The following is a 20,666-nucleotide window of genomic DNA, read 5'->3' on the forward strand; positions in this document are numbered from 1 at the left end:
CCTGTGTTCTCCTCATCTCCCCTTCTCCTCACCCCTCCTCCCTGTGTTCTCCTCATCTCCCCTTCTCCTCACCCCTCCTCCCTGTGTTCTCCTCATCTCCCCTTCTCCTCACCCCTCCTCCCTGTGTTCTCCTCATCTCCCCTTCTCCTCACCCCTCCTCCCTGTGTTCTCCTCATCTCCCCTTCTCCTCACCCCTCCTCCCTGTGTTCTCCTCATCTCCCCTTCTCCTCACCCCTCCTCCCTGTGTTCTCCTCATCTCCCCTTCTCCTCACCCCTCCTCCCTGTGTTCTCCTCATCTCCCCTTCTCCTCACCCCTCCTCCCTGTGTTCTCCTCATCTCCCCTTCTCCTCACCCCTCCTCCCTGTGTTCTCCTCATCTCCCCTTCTCCTCACCCCTCCTCCCTGTGTTCTCCTCATCTCCCCTTCTCCTCACCCCTCCTCCCTGTGTTCTCCTCATCTCCCCTTCTCCTCACCCCTCCTCCCTGTGTTCTCCTCATCTCCCCTTCTCCTCACCCCTCCTCCCTGTGTTCTCCTCATCTCCCCTTCTCCTCACCCCTCCTCCCTGTGTTCTCCTCATCTCCCCTTCTCCTCACCCCTCCTCCCTGTGTTCTCCTCATCTCCCCTTCTCCTCACCCCTCCTCCCTGTGTTCTCCTCATCTCCCCTTCTCCTCACCCCTCCTCCCTGTGTTCTCCTCATCTCCCCTTCTCCTCACCCCTCCTCCCTGTGTTCTCCTCATCTCCCCTTCTCCTCACCCCTCCTCCCTGTGTTCTCCTCATCTCCCCTTCTCCTCACCCCTCCTCCCTGTGTTCTCCTCATCTCCCCTTCTCCTCACCCCTCCTCCCTGTGTTCTCCTCATCTCCCCTTCTCCTCACCCCTCCTCCCTGTGTTCTCCTCATCTCCCCTTCTCCTCACCCCTCCTCCCTGTGTTCTCCTCATCTCCCCTTCTCCTCACCCCTCCTCCCTGTGTTCTCCTCATCTCCCCTTCTCCTCACCCCTCCTCCCTGTGTTCTCCTCATCTCCCCTTCTCCTCACCCCTCCTCCCTGTGTTCTCCTCATCTCCCCTTCTCCTCACCCCTCCTCCCTGTGTTCTCCTCATCTCCCCTTCTCCTCACCCCTCCTCCCTGTGTTCTCCTCATCTCCCCTTCTCCTCACCCCTCCTCCCTGTGTTCTCCTCATCTCCCCTTCTCCTCACCCCTCCTCCCTGTGTTCTCCTCATCTCCCCTTCTCCTCACCCCTCCTCCCTGTGTTCTCCTCATCTCCCCTTCTCCTCACCCCTCCTCCCTGTGTTCTCCTCATCTCCCCTTCTCCTCACCCCTCCTCCCTGTGTTCTCCTCATCTCCCCTTCTCCTCACCCCTCCTCCCTGTGTTCTCCTCATCTCCCCTTCTCCTCACCCCTCCTCCCTGTGTTCTCCTCATCTCCCCTTCTCCTCACCCCTCCTCCCTGTGTTCTCCTCATCTCCCCTTCTCCTCACCCCTCCTCCCTGTGTTCTCCTCATCTCCCCTTCTCCTCACCCCTCCTCCCTGTGTTCTCCTCATCTCCCCTTCTCCTCACCCCTCCTCCCTGTGTTCTCCTCATCTCCCCTTCTCCTCACCCCTCCTCCCTGTGTTCTCCTCATCTCCCCTTCTCCTCACCCCTCCTCCCTGTGTTCTCCTCATCTCCCCTTCTCCTCACCCCTCCTCCCTGTGTTCTCCTCATCTCCCCTTCTCCTCACCCCTCCTCCCTGTGTTCTCCTCATCTCCCCTTCTCCTCACCCCTCCTCCCTGTGTTCTCCTCATCTCCCCTTCTCCTCACCCCTCCTCCCTGTGTTCTCCTCATCTCCCCTTCTCCTCACCCCTCCTCCCTGTGTTCTCCTCATCTCCCCTTCTCCTCACCCCTCCTCCCTGTGTTCTCCTCATCTCCCCTTCTCCTCACCCCTCCTCCCTGTGTTCTCCTCATCTCCCCTTCTCCTCACCCCTCCTCCCTGTGTTCTCCTCATCTCCCCTTCTCCTCACCCCTCCTCCCTGTGTTCTCCTCATCTCCCCTTCTCCTCACCCCTCCTCCCTGTGTTCTCCTCATCTCCCCTTCTCCTCACCCCTCCTCCCTGTGTTCTCCTCATCTCCCCTTCTCCTCACCCCTCCTCCCTGTGTTCTCCTCATCTCCCCTTCTCCTCACCCCTCCTCCCTGTGTTCTCCTCATCTCCCCTTCTCCTCACCCCTCCTCCCTGTGTTCTCCTCATCTCCCCTTCTCCTCACCCCTCCTCCCTGTGTTCTCCTCATCTCCCCTTCTCCTCACCCCTCCTCCCTGTGTTCTCCTCATCTCCCCTTCTCCTCACCCCTCCTCCCTGTGTTCTCCTCATCTCCCCTTCTCCTCACCCCTCCTCCCTGTGTTCTCCTCATCTCCCCTTCTCCTCACCCCTCCTCCCTGTGTTCTCCTCATCTCCCCTTCTCCTCACCCCTCCTCCCTGTGTTCTCCTCATCTCCCCTTCTCCTCACCCCTCCTCCCTGTGTTCTCCTCATCTCCCCTTCTCCTCACCCCTCCTCCCTGTGTTCTCCTCATCTCCCCTTCTCCTCACCCCTCCTCCCTGTGTTCTCCTCATCTCCCCTTCTCCTCACCCCTCCTCCCTGTGTTCTCCTCATCTCCCCTTCTCCTCACCCCTCCTCCCTGTGTTCTCCTCATCTCCCCTTCTCCTCACCCCTCCTCCCTGTGTTCTCCTCATCTCCCCTTCTCCTCACCCCTCCTCCCTGTGTTCTCCTCATCTCCCCTTCTCCTCACCCCTCCTCCCTGTGTTCTCCTCATCTCCCCTTCTCCTCACCCCTCCTCCCTGTGTTCTCCTCATCTCCCCTTCTCCTCACCCCTCCTCCCTGTGTTCTCCTCATTCTCCCTTCTCCTCACCCCTCCTCCCTGTGTTCTCCTCATCTCCCCTTCTCCTCACCCCTCCTCCCTGTGTTCTCCTCATCTCCCCTTCTCCTCACCCCTCCTCCCTGTGTTCTCCTCATCTCCCCTTCTCCTCACCCCTCCTCCCTGTGTTCTCCTCATCTCCCCTTCTCCTCACCCCTCCTCCCTGTGTTCTCCTCATCTCCCCTTCTCCTCACCCCTCCTCCCTGTGTTCTCCTCATCTCCCCTTCTCCTCACCCCTCCTCCCTGTGTTCTCCTCATCTCCCCTTCTCCTCACCCCTCCTCCCTGTGTTCTCCTCATCTCCCCTTCTCCTCACCCCTCCTCCCTGTGTTCTCCTCATCTCCCCTTCTCCTCACCCCTCTCCCTGTGTTCTCCTCATCTCCCTTCTCCTCACCCCTCCTCCCTGTGTTCTCCTCATCTCCCCTTCTCCTCACCCCTCCTCCCTGTGTTCTCCTCATCTCCCCTTCTCCTCACCCCTCCTCCCTGTGTTCTCCTCATCTCCCCTTCTCCTCACCCCTCCTCCCTGTGTTCTCCTCATCTCCCCTTCTCCTCACCCCTCCTCCCTGTGTTCTCCTCATCTCCCCTTCTCCTCACCCCTCCTCCCTGTGTTCTCCTCATCTCCCCTTCTCCTCACCCCTCCTCCCTGTGTTCTCCTCATCTCCCCTTCTCCTCACCCCTCCTCCCTGTGTTCTCCTCATCTCCCCTTCTCCTCACCCCTCCTCCCTGTGTTCTCCTCATCTCCCCTTCTCCTCACCCCTCCTCCCTGTGTTCTCCTCATCTCCCCTTCTCCTCACCCCTCCTCCCTGTGTTCTCCTCATCTCCCCTTCTCCTCACCCCTCCTCCCTGTGTTCTCCTCATCTCCCCTTCTCCTCACCCCTCCTCCCTGTGTTCTCCTCATCTCCCCTTCTCCTCACCCCTCCTCCCTGTGTTCTCCTCATCTCCCCTTCTCCTCACCCCTCCTCCCTGTGTTCTCCTCATCTCCCCTTCTCCTCACCCCTCCTCCCTGTGTTCTCCTCATCTCCCCTTCTCCTCACCCCTCCTCCCTGTGTTCTCCTCATCTCCCCTTCTCCTCACCCCTCCTCCCTGTGTTCTCCTCATCTCCCCTTCTCCTCACCCCTCCTCCCTGTGTTCTCCTCATCTCCCCTTCTCCTCACCCCTCCTCCCTGTGTTCTCCTCATCTCCCCTTCTCCTCACCCCTCCTCCCTGTGTTCTCCTCATCTCCCCTTCTCCTCACCCCTCCTCCCTGTGTTCTCCTCATCTCCCCTTCTCCTCACCCCTCCTCCCTGTGTTCTCCTCATCTCCCCTTCTCCTCACCCCTCCTCCCTGTGTTCTCCTCATCTCCCCTTCTCCTCACCCCTCCTCCCTGTGTTCTCCTCATCTCCCCTTCTCCTCACCCCTCCTCCCTGTGTTCTCCTCATCTCCCCTTCTCCTCACCCCTCCTCCCTGTGTTCTCCTCATCTCCCCTTCTCCTCACCCCTCCTCCCTGTGTTCTCCTCATCTCCCCTTCTCCTCACCCCTCCTCCCTGTGTTCTCCTCATCTCCCCTTCTCCTCACCCCTCCTCCCTGTGTTCTCCTCATCTCCCCTTCTCCTCACCCCTCCTCCCTGTGTTCTCCTCATCTCCCCTTCTCCTCACCCCTCCTCCCTGTGTTCTCCTCATCTCCCCTTCTCCTCACCCCTCCTCCCTGTGTTCTCCTCATCTCCCCTTCTCCTCACCCCTCCTCCCTGTGTTCTCCTCATCTCCCCTTCTCCTCACCCCTCCTCCCTGTGTTCTCCTCATCTCCCCTTCTCCTCACCCCTCCTCCCTGTGTTCTCCTCATCTCCCCTTCTCCTCACCCCTCCTCCCTGTGTTCTCCTCATCTCCCCTTCTCCTCACCCCTCCTCCCTGTGTTCTCCTCATCTCCCCTTCTCCTCACCCCTCCTCCCTGTGTTCTCCTCATCTCCCCTTCTCCTCACCCCTCCTCCCTGTGTTCTCCTCATCTCCCCTTCTCCTCACCCCTCCTCCCTGTGTTCTCCTCATCTCCCCTTCTCCTCACCCCTCCTCCCTGTGTTCTCCTCATCTCCCCTTCTCCTCACCCCTCCTCCCTGTGTTCTCCTCATCTCCCCTTCTCCTCACCCCTCCTCCCTGTGTTCTCCTCATCTCCCCTTCTCCTCACCCCTCCTCCCTGTGTTCTCCTCATCTCCCCTTCTCCTCACCCCTCCTCCCTGTGTTCTCCTCATCTCCCCTTCTCCTCACCCCTCCTCCCTGTGTTCTCCTCATCTCCCCTTCTCCTCACCCCTCCTCCCTGTGTTCTCCTCATCTCCCCTTCTCCTCACCCCTCCTCCCTGTGTTCTCCTCATCTCCCCTTCTCCTCACCCCTCCTCCCTGTGTTCTCCTCATCTCCCCTTCTCCTCACCCCTCCTCCCTGTGTTCTCCTCATCTCCCCTTCTCCTCACCCCTCCTCCCTGTGTTCTCCTCATCTCCCCTTCTCCTCACCCCTCCTCCCTGTGTTCTCCTCATCTCCCCTTCTCCTCACCCCTCCTCCCTGTGTTCTCCTCATCTCCCCTTCTCCTCACCCCTCCTCCCTGTGTTCTCCTCATCTCCCCTTCTCCTCACCCCTCCTCCCTGTGTTCTCCTCATCTCCCCTTCTCCTCACCCCTCCTCCCTGTGTTCTCCTCATCTCCCCTTCTCCTCACCCCTCCTCCCTGTGTTCTCCTCATCTCCCCTTCTCCTCACCCCTCCTCCCTGTGTTCTCCTCATCTCCCCTTCTCCTCACCCCTCCTCCCTGTGTTCTCCTCATCTCCCCTTCTCCTCACCCCTCCTCCCTGTGTTCTCCTCATCTCCCCTTCTCCTCACCCCTCCTCCCTGTGTTCTCCTCATCTCCCCTTCTCCTCACCCCTCCTCCCTGTGTTCTCCTCATCTCCCCTTCTCCTCACCCCTCCTCCCTGTGTTCTCCTCATCTCCCCTTCTCCTCACCCCTCCTCCCTGTGTTCTCCTCATCTCCCCTTCTCCTCACCCCTCCTCCCTGTGTTCTCCTCATCTCCCCTTCTCCTCACCCCTCCTCCCTGTGTTCTCCTCATCTCCCCTTCTCCTCACCCCTCCTCCCTGTGTTCTCCTCATCTCCCCTTCTCCTCACCCCTCCTCCCTGTGTTCTCCTCATCTCCCCTTCTCCTCACCCCTCCTCCCTGTGTTCTCCTCATCTCCCCTTCTCCTCACCCCTCCTCCCTGTGTTCTCCTCATCTCCCCTTCTCCTCACCCCTCCTCCCTGTGTTCTCCTCATCTCCCCTTCTCCTCACCCCTCCTCCCTGTGTTCTCCTCATCTCCCCTTCTCCTCACCCCTCCTCCCTGTGTTCTCCTCATCTCCCCTTCTCCTCACCCCTCCTCCCTGTGTTCTCCTCATCTCCCCTTCTCCTCACCCCTCCTCCCTGTGTTCTCCTCATCTCCCCTTCTCCTCACCCCTCCTCCCTGTGTTCTCCTCATCTCCCCTTCTCCTCACCCCTCCTCCCTGTGTTCTCCTCATCTCCCCTTCTCCTCACCCCTCCTCCCTGTGTTCTCCTCATCTCCCCTTCTCCTCACCCCTCCTCCCTGTGTTCTCCTCATCTCCCCTTCTCCTCACCCCTCCTCCCTGTGTTCTCCTCATCTCCCCTTCTCCTCACCCCTCCTCCCTGTGTTCTCCTCATCTCCCCTTCTCCTCACCCCTCCTCCCTGTGTTCTCCTCATCTCCCCTTCTCCTCACCCCTCCTCCCTGTGTTCTCCTCATCTCCCCTTCTCCTCACCCCTCCTCCCTGTGTTCTCCTCATCTCCCCTTCTCCTCACCCCTCCTCCCTGTGTTCTCCTCATCTCCCCTTCTCCTCACCCCTCCTCCCTGTGTTCTCCTCATCTCCCCTTCTCCTCACCCCTCCTCCCTGTGTTCTCCTCATCTCCCCTTCTCCTCACCCCTCCTCCCTGTGTTCTCCTCATCTCCCCTTCTCCTCACCCCTCCTCCCTGTGTTCTCCTCATCTCCCCTTCTCCTCACCCCTCCTCCCTGTGTTCTCCTCATCTCCCCTTCTCCTCACCCCTCCTCCCTGTGTTCTCCTCATCTCCCCTTCTCCTCACCCCTCCTCCCTGTGTTCTCCTCATCTCCCCTTCTCCTCACCCCTCCTCCCTGTGTTCTCCTCATCTCCCCTTCTCCTCACCCCTCCTCCCTGTGTTCTCCTCATCTCCCCTTCTCCTCACCCCTCCTCCCTGTGTTCTCCTCATCTCCCCTTCTCCTCACCCCTCCTCCCTGTGTTCTCCTCATCTCCCCTTCTCCTCACCCCTCCTCCCTGTGTTCTCCTCATCTCCCCTTCTCCTCACCCCTCCTCCCTGTGTTCTCCTCATCTCCCCTTCTCCTCACCCCTCCTCCCTGTGTTCTCCTCATCTCCCCTTCTCCTCACCCCTCCTCCCTGTGTTCTCCTCATCTCCCCTTCTCCTCACCCCTCCTCCCTGTGTTCTCCTCATCTCCCCTTCTCCTCACCCCTCCTCCCTGTGTTCTCCTCATCTCCCCTTCTCCTCACCCCTCCTCCCTGTGTTCTCCTCATCTCCCCTTCTCCTCACCCCTCCTCCCTGTGTTCTCCTCATCTCCCCTTCTCCTCACCCCTCCTCCCTGTGTTCTCCTCATCTCCCCTTCTCCTCACCCCTCCTCCCTGTGTTCTCCTCATCTCCCCTTCTCCTCACCCCTCCTCCCTGTGTTCTCCTCATCTCCCCTTCTCCTCACCCCTCCTCCCTGTGTTCTCCTCATCTCCCCTTCTCCTCACCCCTCCTCCCTGTGTTCTCCTCATCTCCCCTTCTCCTCACCCCTCCTCCCTGTGTTCTCCTCATCTCCCCTTCTCCTCACCCCTCCTCCCTGTGTTCTCCTCATCTCCCCTTCTCCTCACCCCTCCTCCCTGTGTTCTCCTCATCTCCCCTTCTCCTCACCCCTCCTCCCTGTGTTCTCCTCATCTCCCCTTCTCCTCACCCCTCCTCCCTGTGTTCTCCTCATCTCCCCTTCTCCTCACCCCTCCTCCCTGTGTTCTCCTCATCTCCCCTTCTCCTCACCCCTCCTCCCTGTGTTCTCCTCATCTCCCCTTCTCCTCACCCCTCCTCCCTGTGTTCTCCTCATCTCCCCTTCTCCTCACCCCTCCTCCCTGTGTTCTCCTCATCTCCCCTTCTCCTCACCCCTCCTCCCTGTGTTCTCCTCATCTCCCCTTCTCCTCACCCCTCCTCCCTGTGTTCTCCTCATCTCCCCTTCTCCTCACCCCTCCTCCCTGTGTTCTCCTCATCTCCCCTTCTCCTCACCCCTCCTCCCTGTGTTCTCCTCATCTCCCCTTCTCCTCACCCCTCCTCCCTGTGTTCTCCTCATCTCCCCTTCTCCTCACCCCTCCTCCCTGTGTTCTCCTCATCTCCCCTTCTCCTCACCCCTCCTCCCTGTGTTCTCCTCATCTCCCCTTCTCCTCACCCCTCCTCCCTGTGTTCTCCTCATCTCCCCTTCTCCTCACCCCTCCTCCCTGTGTTCTCCTCATCTCCCCTTCTCCTCACCCCTCCTCCCTGTGTTCTCCTCATCTCCCCTTCTCCTCACCCCTCCTCCCTGTGTTCTCCTCATCTCCCCTTCTCCTCACCCCTCCTCCCTGTGTTCTCCTCATCTCCCCTTCTCCTCACCCCTCCTCCCTGTGTTCTCCTCATCTCCCCTTCTCCTCACCCCTCCTCCCTGTGTTCTCCTCATCTCCCCTTCTCCTCACCCCTCCTCCCTGTGTTCTCCTCATCTCCCCTTCTCCTCACCCCTCCTCCCTGTGTTCTCCTCATCTCCCCTTCTCCTCACCCCTCCTCCCTGTGTTCTCCTCATCTCCCCTTCTCCTCACCCCTCCTCCCTGTGTTCTCCTCATCTCCCCTTCTCCTCACCCCTCCTCCCTGTGTTCTCCTCATCTCCCCTTCTCCTCACCCCTCCTCCCTGTGTTCTCCTCATCTCCCCTTCTCCTCACCCCTCCTCCCTGTGTTCTCCTCATCTCCCCTTCTCCTCACCCCTCCTCCCTGTGTTCTCCTCATCTCCCCTTCTCCTCACCCCTCCTCCCTGTGTTCTCCTCATCTCCCCTTCTCCTCACCCCTCCTCCCTGTGTTCTCCTCATCTCCCCTTCTCCTCACCCCTCCTCCCTGTGTTCTCCTCATCTCCCCTTCTCCTCACCCCTCCTCCCTGTGTTCTCCTCATCTCCCCTTCTCCTCACCCCTCCTCCCTGTGTTCTCCTCATCTCCCCTTCTCCTCACCCCTCCTCCCTGTGTTCTCCTCATCTCCCCTTCTCCTCACCCCTCCTCCCTGTGTTCTCCTCATCTCCCCTTCTCCTCACCCCTCCTCCCTGTGTTCTCCTCATCTCCCCTTCTCCTCACCCCTCCTCCCTGTGTTCTCCTCATCTCCCCTTCTCCTCACCCCTCCTCCCTGTGTTCTCCTCATCTCCCCTTCTCCTCACCCCTCCTCCCTGTGTTCTCCTCATCTCCCCTTCTCCTCACCCCTCCTCCCTGTGTTCTCCTCATCTCCCCTTCTCCTCACCCCTCCTCCCTGTGTTCTCCTCATCTCCCCTTCTCCTCACCCCTCCTCCCTGTGTTCTCCTCATCTCCCCTTCTCCTCACCCCTCCTCCCTGTGTTCTCCTCATCTCCCCTTCTCCTCACCCCTCCTCCCTGTGTTCTCCTCATCTCCCCTTCTCCTCACCCCTCCTCCCTGTGTTCTCCTCATCTCCCCTTCTCCTCACCCCTCCTCCCTGTGTTCTCCTCATCTCCCTTCTCCTCACCCCTCCTCCCTGTGTTCTCCTCATCTCCCCTTCTCCTCACCCCTCCTCCCTGTGTTCTCCTCATCTCCCCTTCTCCTCACCCCTCCTCCCTGTGTTCTCCTCATCTCCCCTTCTCCTCACCCCTCCTCCCTGTGTTCTCCTCATCTCCCCTTCTCCTCACCCCTCCTCCCTGTGTTCTCCTCATCTCCCCTTCTCCTCACCCCTCCTCCCTGTGTTCTCCTCATCTCCCCTTCTCCTCACCCCTCCTCCCTGTGTTCTCCTCATCTCCCCTTCTCCTCACCCCTCCTCCCTGTGTTCTCCTCATCTCCCCTTCTCCTCACCCCTCCTCCCTGTGTTCTCCTCATCTCCCCTTCTCCTCACCCCTCCTCCCTGTGTTCTCCTCATCTCCCCTTCTCCTCACCCCTCCTCCCTGTGTTCTCCTCATCTCCCCTTCTCCTCACCCCTCCTCCCTGTGTTCTCCTCATCTCCCCTTCTCCTCACCCCTCCTCCCTGTGTTCTCCTCATCTCCCCTTCTCCTCACCCCTCCTCCCTGTGTTCTCCTCATCTCCCCTTCTCCTCACCCCCCCTCCCTGTGTTCTCCTCATCTCCCCTTCTCCTCACCCCCCCTCCCTGTGTTCTCCTCATCTCCCCTTCTCCTCACCCCTCCTCCCTGTGTTCTCCTCATCTCCCCTTCTCCTCACCCCCCTCCCTGTGTTCTCCTCATCTCCCCTTTTCCTCACCCCCCTCCCTGTGTTCTCCTCATCTCCCCTTTTCCTCACCCCTCCTCCCTGTGTTCTCCTCATCTCCCCTTTTCCTCACCCCCCTCCCTGTGTTCTCCTCATCTCCCCTTCTCCTCACCCCCCTCCCTGTGTTCTCCTCATCTCCCCTTCTCCTCACCCCCCCGTGTTCTCCTCATCTCCCCTTCTCCTCACCCCCCCGTGTTCTCCTCATCTCCCCTTCTCCTCACCCCCCCGTGTTCTCCTCATCTCCCCTTCTCCTCACCCCCTCCCTGTGTTCTCCTCATCTCCCCTTCTCCTCACCCCCCGTGTTCTCCTCATCTCCCCTTCTCCTCACCCCTCTGTGTTCTCCTCACCCCCGTGTTCTCCTCACCCCCGTGTTCTCCTCATCTCCCCTTCTCCTCACCCCCGTGTTCTCCTCATCTCCCCTTCTCCTCACCCCCCCATGTTCTCCTCATCTCCCCTTCTCCTCACCCCCTCCCCGTGTTCTCCTAATCTCCCCTTCTCCTCACCATCCCCCTCCCTGTGTTCTCCTAATCTCCCCTTCTCCTCACCATCCCCCTCCCTGTGTTCTCCTAATCTCCCCTTCTCCTCACCATCCCCCTCCCTGTGTTCTCCTAATCTCCCCTTCTCCTCACCATCCCCCTCCCTGTGTTCTCCTAATCTCCCCTTCTCCTCACCTCCCCCTCCCTGTGTTCTCCTAATATCCCCTTCTTCTCTCCTCCTCCTCCTCCTCCCTGTGTTCTCCTCATCTCCTCACCCCCCGTGTTCTTCTTACTTCTCCCCCCTCCCTGTGTTCCTCTTACTCCTTCCCCCTCCCTATGTTCTTCTTTCTGCCCCATGTTCTTCTTTCTGCCCCCATGTTCTTCTTTCTGCCCCCATGTTCTTCTTTCTGCCCCCATGTTCTTCTTTCTGCCCCCATGTTCTTCTTTCTGCCCCCATGTTCTTCTTTCTGCCCCCATGTTCTTCTTTCTGCCCCCATGTTCTTCTTTCTGCCCCCATGTTCTTCTTTCTGCCCCCATGTTCTTCTTTCTGCCCCCATGTTCTTCTTTCTGCCCCCATGTTCTTCTTTCTGCCCCCATGTTCTTCTTTCTGCCCCCATGTTCTTCTGTTCTTCTTTCTGCCCCATGTTCTTCTTTCTGCCCCCATGTTCTTCTTTCTGCCCCCATGTTCTTCTTTCTGCCCCCATGTTCTTCTTTCTGCCCCCATGTTCTTCTTTCTGCCCCCATGTTCTTCTTTCTGCCCCCATGTTCTTCTTTCTGCCCCCATGTTCTTCTTTCTGCCCCCATGTTCTTCTTTCTGCCCCCATGTTCTTCTTACTCCCCCCCATGTTCTTCTTACTACTTCTTACTTACTCCCCTCCCACCCTCCCTGTGCCCTTCTTATTCCCCTCCCCCTGTGCCCTTCTTATTCCCCTCCCCCTGTGCCCTTCTTATTCCCCTCCCCCTGTGCCCTTCTTATTCCCCTCCCCCTGTGCCCTTCTTATTCCCCTCCCCCTGTGCCCTTCTTATTCCCCTCCCCCTGTGCCCTTCTCATTCCCCTCCCCCTGTGCCCTTCTTATTCCCCTCCCCCTGTGCCCTTCTCATTCCCCTCCCCCTGTGCCCTTCTCATTCCCCTCCCCCTGTGCCCTTCTCATTCCCCTCCCCCTGTGCCCTTCTCATTCCCCTCCCCCTGTGCCCTTCTCATTCCCCTCCCCCTGTGCCCTTCTCATTCCCCTCCCCCTGTGCCCTTCTCATTCCCCTCCCCCTGTGCCCTTCTCATTCCCCTCCCCCTGTGCCCTTCTCATTCCCCTCCCCCTGTGCCCTTCTCATTCCCCTCCCCCTGTGCCCTTCTCATTCCCCTCCCCCTGTGCCCTTCTCATTCCCCTCCCCCTGTGCCCTTCTTATTCCCCTCCCCCTGTGCCCTTCTTATTCCCCTCCCCCTGTGCCCTTCTTATTCCCCTCCCCCTGTGCCCTTCTTATTCCCCTCCCCCTGTGCCCTTCTTATTCCCCTCCCCCTGTGCCCTTCTTATTCCCCTCCCCCTGTGCCCTTCTTATTCCCCTCCCCCTGTGCCCTTCTTATTCCCCTCCCCCTGTGCCCTTCTTATTCCCCTCCCCCTGTGCCCTTCTTATTCCCCTCCCCCTGTGCCCTTCTTATTCCCCTCCCCCTGTGCCCTTCTTATTCCCCTCCCCCTGTGCCCTTCTTATTCCCCTCCCCCTGTGCCCTTCTTATTCCCCTCCCCCTGTGCCCTTCTTATTCCCCTCCCCCTGTGCCCTTCTTATTCCCCTCCCCCTGTGCCCTTCTTATTCCCCTCCCCCTGTGCCCTTCTTATTCCCCTCCCCCTGTGCCCTTCTTATTCCCCTCCCCCTGTGCCCTTCTTATTCCCCTCCCCCTGTGCCCTTCTTATTCCCCTCCCCCTGTGCCCTTCTTATTCCCCTCCCCCTGTGCCCTTCTTATTCCCCTCCCCCTGTGCCCTTCTTATTCCCCTCCCCCTGTGCCCTTCTTATTCCCCTCCCCCTGTGCCCTTCTTATTCCCCTCCCCCTGTGCCCTTCTTATTCCCCTCCCCCTGTGCCCTTCTTATTCCCCTCCCCCTGTGCCCTTCTTATTCCCCTCCCCCTGTGCCCTTCTTATTCCCCTCCCCCTGTGCCCTTCTTATTCCCCTCCCCCTGTGCCCTTCTTATTCCCCTCCCCCTGTGCCCTTCTTATTCCCCTCCCCCTGTGCCCTTCTTATTCCCCTCCCCCTGTGCCCTTCTTATTCCCCTCCCCCTGTGCCCTTCTTATTCCCCTCCCCCTGTGCCCTTCTTATTCCCCTCCCCCTGTGCCCTTCTTATTCCCCTCCCCCTGTGCCCTTCTTATTCCCCTCCCCCTGTGCCCTTCTTATTCCCCTCCCCCTGTGCCCTTCTTATTCCCCTCCCCCTGTGCCCTTCTTATTCCCCTCCCCCTGTGCCCTTCTTATTCCCCTCCCCCTGTGCCCTTCTTATTCCCCTCCCCCTGTGCCCTTCTTATTCCCCTCCCCCTGTGCCCTTCTTATTCCCCTCCCCCTGTGCCCTTCTTATTCCCCTCCCCCTGTGCCCTTCTTACTCCCCTCCCCCTGTGCCCTTCTTACTCCCCACCCCCTGTGCCCTTCTTACTCCCCACCCCCTGTGCCCTTCTTACTCCCCACCCCTGTGCCCTTCTTACTCCCCTCCCCCTGTGCCCTTCTTACTCCCCTCCCCCTGTGCCCTTCTTACTCCCCTCCCCCTGTGCCCTTCTTACTCCCCTCCCCCTGTGCCCTTCTTACTCCCCTCCCCCTGTGCCCTTCTTACTCCCCTCCCCCTGTGTCCTTCTTACTCCCCTCCCCCTGTGTCCTTCTTACTCCCCTCCCCCTGTGTCCTTCTTACTCCCCTCCCCCTGTGTCCTTCTTACTCCCCTCCCCCTGTGTCCTTCTTACTCCCCTCCCCCTGTGTCCTTCTTACTCCCCTCCCCCTGTGTCCTTCTTACTCCCCTCCCCCTGTGTCCTTCTTACTCCCCTCCCCCTGTGTCCTTCTTACTCCCCTCCCCCTGTGTCCTTCTTACTCCCCTCCCCCTGTGTCCTTCTTACTCCCCTCCCCCTGTGTCCTTCTTACTCCCCTCCCCCTGTGTCCTTCTTACTCCCCTCCCCCTGTGTCCTTCTTACTCCCCTCCCCCTGTGTCCTTCTTACTCCCCTCCCCCTGTGTCCTTCTTACTCCCCTCCCCCTGTGTCCTTCTTACTCCCCTCCCCCTGTGTCCTTCTTACTCCCCTCCCCCTGTGTCCTTCTTACTCCCCTCCCCCTGTGTCCTTCTTACTCCCCTCCCCCTGTGTCCTTCTTACTCCCCTCCCCGTGTCCTTCTTACTCCCCTCCCCCGTGTCCTTCTTACTCCCCTCCCCCGTGTCCTTCTTACTCCCCTCCCCGTGTCCTTTTTACTCCCCTCCTCCGTGTCCTTCTTACTCCCACGCCTATGTTCTTTTTACTCCCCCCCCTCCCTCCGTTCTTCTCACCTCCCCTTCCCTGTAGCGTGGCCGAGCTCAGGGTGCACTTCCTGTCAGTCCGGCCAGGAACAGGAAACTGAATCTCCTGTACCGCGTGGTACCCGGCCGGACTGACAGGAGGAAGAGGAGCTCGGCCACGCTACAGGGAAGGGGAGGTGACGAGAGAGGCAGTGCTGCAGCCGCCTGAGGCTCTCTATAGAGCGCTCAGGTGGCTGCAGCCTTATAGGAAGCGCCGGCCCTGCTTGGGTCCCAGGCCAGCTCGGGACCCAAAGCAATTGCTTGGTTAGCTTGCCTGGTAGCGACGAGCCTGAGGATCGGCACGCTACGGGACATCACAATCCTATATCGGCACAGTGCTGCTAAAAAGTTGCCTACCCCTGGTATAGACTATTCCCCTGCAATTTCACTGCTCAATTCACTGTCATTTAGGAGTTAAATCACTTTGTTTCTGTTTATGCAGCCCTAGCCACACCTCCCCTGGCTATGATTGACAGAGCCTGCATGAAAAAAAAACTGGTTTCACTTTCAAACAGATGTAATTTACCTTATATAATTGTATCTCAATCTCTAAATTGAACTTTAATCACATACAGGAGGCTCTTGCAAGGTCTAGCAAGCTATTAACATAGCAAGGGATAAGAAAATCTTAATTAAACAGAACTTGCAATAAAGAAAGCCTAAATAGGGCTCTCTTTACAGGAAGTGTTTATGGAAGGCTGTGCAAGTCACATGCAGGGAGGTGTGACTAGGGTTCATAAACAAAGGGATTTAACTCCTAAATGGCAGAGGATTGAGCAGTGACTATAGTGTCCCTTTAAAAACCTCCTTTCACCTTAACTCAATGGTTCTCTCCTCTTATCTTCAAGTCCAGACATGGTTTAACCCCTTAAGGACACATGACATGTGTGACATGTCATGATTCCCTTTTTATTACAGAAGTTTGGTCCTTAAGGGGTCAAGAAACAAACACTCACTGAGAGGGGTGATGTACAGGGACAAAAGCTGACGGTGGTAGAAAAAAAAATCTGCTCACGCCTCACACCCACCCCCAAAACACTAATCTCCGCAGTCTATCAAACATTGCAAGTTCAAGACGACCATACCCCATTCTCCTTCATTACTGCCTGGGAGAAAGAGTTTACATATACCCTGATTCCACCACAATGGAAAGAAATAATGATGGCATATAGCCCACTTTAAAAATGCGCCTCCCATATGGAGCTCTCCCGTAAACTTTTACACAGGTGGTATTTAGTTCTCTTGCGCATCAAAGCAGCACACCCACAAGCCTCAGATATATACTGGAGATGCCAACAACACAAAGGCACAATGCACCACATTTGGTGGACATGCCCCACCCTCACTGCTTTCTGGGACGAGGTGACAACAATCATATACTTAAGCGCACACATACGCTTACCTCGCAAACCAGAAATATTCCTTCTACAACTATTCCCCAAGAACCTCAAGAAGGCGCAGAGATATTTGATTTACCACATACTTATGGCTGCACCAAAAGTGATAAGCAGGCATTGGCGATCTACTAATCAACCCCTGATCGTGCAGTGCATACAAACGCTTGAAACCAGCCAGACGCACACCCCTCCAAAAGACAAACTGGATAGAGGCATGGTAGGGCTTCAATACATATCTGAAGCACTCCAAACCACCCCCCAAAGTGAGCTTACATGGGCGGATGCCTACAAACCGACAGCTGTGTCCCTAAAAATGGGAAATGAAATTGTAACTAACATTGATTTAAACACTAAGCGTGATAATGCACCATAATGTAGCACTGCACAACCAGCACCACCCATATTGCTGAAAGACACCAATAAGCTGATAACGGGCAAACTGGAAGAGTATATTGCGGCTACTAACTGTCAAAACCATACCTCCCTCCGCCCCGCGCAGACACTGGGAAGTGTAACTGACCAAGCCCCCCCCCCCGCCCAAATGTTAAGAAACGCAAAATGTTAAGCGGAATATTTCACTGTAATGGTGTATTGCATTGTCTATATGGTATTCCTCCTCCCCTTTCCTTCTGTACCCTCCACTCCCCTAAAAATTCTTAATAAAAATTGTCAAAGTAAAAAAAAAAAAATAAGCATTATAGTGTTCATAGCCGTGCAGATGTGATATAATAAAGTTATGGCCAAAAAAAAAATAGGATTTTTTTTGAGCAAATAAAAGTTATATTTTATTTCAAATAAAGACCTGAGAGGGTTACGCTACTAATTATTTCTCTCTCTCTCTCTCTATATATATATATATATATATATATATATATATATATATATATATATATATATATATATATATATATATATATATATATATATATATATATATATATATATATATATATATATATATATATATATATATACACACACACACACACACACATTGCAGGTTCTTAAAAACAGGACTAAGGGGGACAGGGACATTGCACCCAGTCTACTTCAATAAGATAAAGTGGTCTGTCTATAGTGCCCTTTTATGGGATTACTCCAAACACCATAACCACTACAGTTCTCAGTGGTTATGGTGCCAATAGTGCCCTAGTGTACCTCTTGTAAGCATTTGAATAATATTTGAACAGTTTGACTTGTGCGCCAGGTGCTGCTCCCTGCCTTCACTACTATCACTGCAGAAACTTCCTTTATATATTGAGGAATCTTGCACGTTACTTCTATATACTACTGTGCAGAATATGTGCTGTACCTGAATGTGTATTATTGAAACGTATGCAGAAGCTCATGGTGGGGTCTAACAACCAAAATGTGGGGACCTGATTTAGATGCCCCAAGCTTTCTAGTGGCAGCCCCATGACACTATAATTATACCCGTTTCCAGTTATATTTATAAGGAGATCGAGAAATGTCTGAACATTTTCCAAGCTGCACAGATATATATAATAATTTATTTTTGGGTGGGACTGAAGGAAGATGCCTATCCATAAAGATTCATTAATAAAAACAGTACAATAGCCAGCAGCAGGTGTGTTTCTGGTTGACATTATTTCCCAGTCTATCAAGACCCGGATATTATGGTCTGTGTAATAATTGTAGAAGGAAGATTTGTCACGTTACCTGCAGATGGCTCAGCTGGGATCTCGGAAGCGGTGTTTTTCCTGGACTGAGACTTCACAGATACAGGAAAGAAGCCGCGGAGAAAAAGTATTAGACCAATAGCGTGAATAAGTAAGTAGGAAAACGCCAGTAGTGAGGATGCCACTCTCATTGTGCAGGTCTACGATTGGCAGGTGTTCTGTCAGATTGGTATACCTTGTCAGATTGGTATACCGGAAGTGACGCGGCCGCACCGGACGTGACGTTTCCGAGCAGGAGGAGGAGCACAGCGCCGCGCAGGCGCAGAAGAACAGGTAGGAGAAATTTTCTACCACGGTACAGAGGACGCCTAAGGCGCATGCGCGAACACCACACTGCGCCTGCGCCTGGAGCCACAAGGGGGGAGGTAGGGGATCTAACGGGCCAGTGCGCACGCACACCTAAGTACTCCCGTCGGGCACAGACAGCGGGATACAGCGCGCGTGCGCACCAGCGGGCAGGTAGATCGATTCAGCCGAACATTCATCCGATCTCCCTGCCCACGCGTCTACCCAGTCAGGACAGCCTCGGGCACGGACACCGCGCATGCTCACTGAGGGGTATAGAAATCTGATGGCCATTTGTTGTTCTAAGAAATCTCCTACCCCCTGAGTGCGCATGCGCGGTGTCTGCTCCACTGCATCCTGACAACTATCAGGTAAGCTCCCAACACTCTCAGCCATCAGGGGGAGGGGGGTCTGTACAGTATTGGGGGGGGGGTCTGGACAATATGGGGGGGGTCTGTACAGTATTGGGGGGTCTGTGCTGTACATTGGGGTGGTCTGTGCTGTGTATTAGGGGGCTGTGCGTTAGATGTGGGATGCAGTGTATTAGGGTGCTGTGCGTTAGATGTGGGATGGGGGGTTGTGCGTTAGATGTGGGGGGGGGGGGGGGCAGTGTACTAAATGGGGGGCTGTGCAGTATGTGGGGCCTGTGTGTTAGATGTGTACAGCCCTAGTTTGACTACAAAACATTTTGTTTCAGAGATCTCAGACGCCATGGCCTGCTTTTTGCTACGAAAGCCCAGCCGTCTAGTCGCTCACCAGGGGTGGATGAGAAACTGCACCCCAGCCAGAGGGACTGCCCCACATCTGGAACCAAATCTGTCTGTCACTGAATTCTGTAATCTCCATGTCATTGTGCATTGTGTATGTATAGTACTCCCAATTCTTATATTTAATACGGTGTGTCTCTCACAATCTTTGTGTCTGTCTGCTGTAAATATGTGGCACGCAAGTCTGCATGCACTGTTACTGTTATGCCATTTTACTCTAACCATTATATTTTTGTGTGTGTCACAACTCTGACAAGCATGTTCTCCTATGGGTCACGAAGTACATAAAGAGGAATGAAGAAGCCCACGTTTGAGGCTCGCGTCCAGGGTGAATTATTGAAGTGCCATCTGACACGTGACAAGTTTCTCCTGTTTGCACGGCGACTTCAACATTGTGTACTGTGATCAGAGGTAGGTAACCTTAGGCAGTCCACATGCTGTGAATTACATCTTTGCCAGCATTATGGGAGGTGTAGTCCAAAACATCTGGAATACCGAATGCGTATGAATGAAAAGTATGGTGTGTGTGAATGGTCAGTAACAAGGGTTGAAGCTTTGATGTGGCGTTACTGCTCACATGTGTATTCATGTGCCAATTCAACCAATGTGAGTCACTGTAATACTTATAAGGTAACCAAAGTACTGTGATTGTGGAGAATGAAACGCCTGTATCACCTACACACTGTTTACACTGTGACCGTATCTCCTAAACACGGCTTACACTGTGACCGTATCTCCTATACACGGCTTACACTGTGACCGTATCTCCTATACACGGCTTACACTGTGACCGTATCTCCTATACACGGCTTACACTGTGACCGTATCTCCTATACACTGCTTACACTGTGACCGTATCCCATAAACACTGCTCACACTGTGACCGTACCATCTAAACACTGCTCACACTGTGACCCTATCGCCTAAACACTGCTCATACTGTGACCGTATCTCCTAAACACTGCTTACACTGTGACCGTATATCCTAAACACTGCTTACACTGTTACCGTATATCCTAAACACTGCTTACACTGTGACCGTATCTCCTAAACACTGCTCATACTGTGACCGTATCACCTAAACACTGCTCACACTTTGACCGTATCCCATAAACACTGCTTATACTGTGACCGTATCCCATAAACACTGCTTATACTGTGACCGTATCTCCTAAACACTGCTTACACTGTGACCGTATCCCATTAACACTGCTCATACTGTGACCATATCTCCTAAACACTGCTTACACTGTGAGCGTATCTCCTAAACACTGCTTACACTTAATTAACAGGTTATCGTTAATTCAAGACAAATTACTGTAAATGTAAAAATTGTTAAGAGTTTTAATCTTTTTAAAAGTTGCAATATACAAAAGTCAAACAATATTTTATTTCCAATTTAACAAAAAAGTGAAAAAGTATGTTATCCATTAATTAATTACATAATAATTGCACATGTGGCTGAATATCAAATATTGTTATTGTCAACCCCCTCTTACTCTGTCACCCCCCCTCTCACTTTGTCACCTCACCTCATCACCCCCTCTCACCCTGTCATCCCCTCACACTACGTCACCCCCCTCTCACTCTGTCATCCCTGCTTTCACCCTGTCCCCCCCATATCTTACTGTCACCTCACCACCCCCTCTCACCCACCACACTACGTCATCTCCCTCACACTGTCACCCCCCCTTACTGTCACTCACCCTGTCATCCCCCTCTCATTCTGTCATCCCCCTCTCACCCTGTCATCCCATATCACACTATGTCACCCACCTGATCATCGCCTATCCTCGTCACCCCCCTCACTCTGTCATCCCTCCTTCCACCCTGTCACCTCACCACCCCTTCTCACCCACCACAGTAAGTCATCCCCCTCACACTATGTCACCCCCCCTTACTGTCACTCACCCTGTCATCCCCCTCTCATTCTGTCATCCCTCATCACACTATGTCACTCACCTGATCATCCCCTATCCTCGTCACCCCCTCTCACTCTGTCATCCCTCCTTCCACCGTCACCTCACCACCCCCTCTCCCCCACCACACTAAGTCATCCTCCTCACGCTATGTCACCCCCCTTACTGTCACTCACCCTGTCATCCCCCTCTCACCCTGTCATCCCTCATCACACTATGTCACCCACCCTCACTGTCACTCACCTGATCATCCCTCTCCTCGTCAC

At 55.4% G+C, this 20,666-nt stretch overlaps 1 protein-coding gene across 2 annotated transcripts in view; it reads right to left on the reverse strand.

The window, feature by feature from the left end:
- The window catches only part of PIGG (phosphatidylinositol glycan anchor biosynthesis class G (EMM blood group)), a 556,446-nt gene extending 538,851 nt beyond the window's left edge, over positions 1-17,595 (reverse strand). For both annotated transcript variants that reach the window (XM_063455507.1, XM_063455506.1), the window contains exon 1: positions 17,410-17,595. In XM_063455507.1, the coding sequence (XP_063311577.1) occupies positions 17,410-17,560 (151 nt within the window). In that variant the 5' untranslated portion in view covers positions 17,561-17,595. The remainder of the gene's footprint in view (positions 1-17,409) is intronic.
- Between the last annotated feature and the right edge of the window lie 3,071 nt (positions 17,596-20,666).

The sequence above is a fragment of the Pelobates fuscus genome, chromosome 5 (assembly GCF_036172605.1).
Source record: "Pelobates fuscus isolate aPelFus1 chromosome 5, aPelFus1.pri, whole genome shotgun sequence".
NCBI lineage: Eukaryota > Metazoa > Chordata > Amphibia > Anura > Pelobatidae > Pelobates > Pelobates fuscus.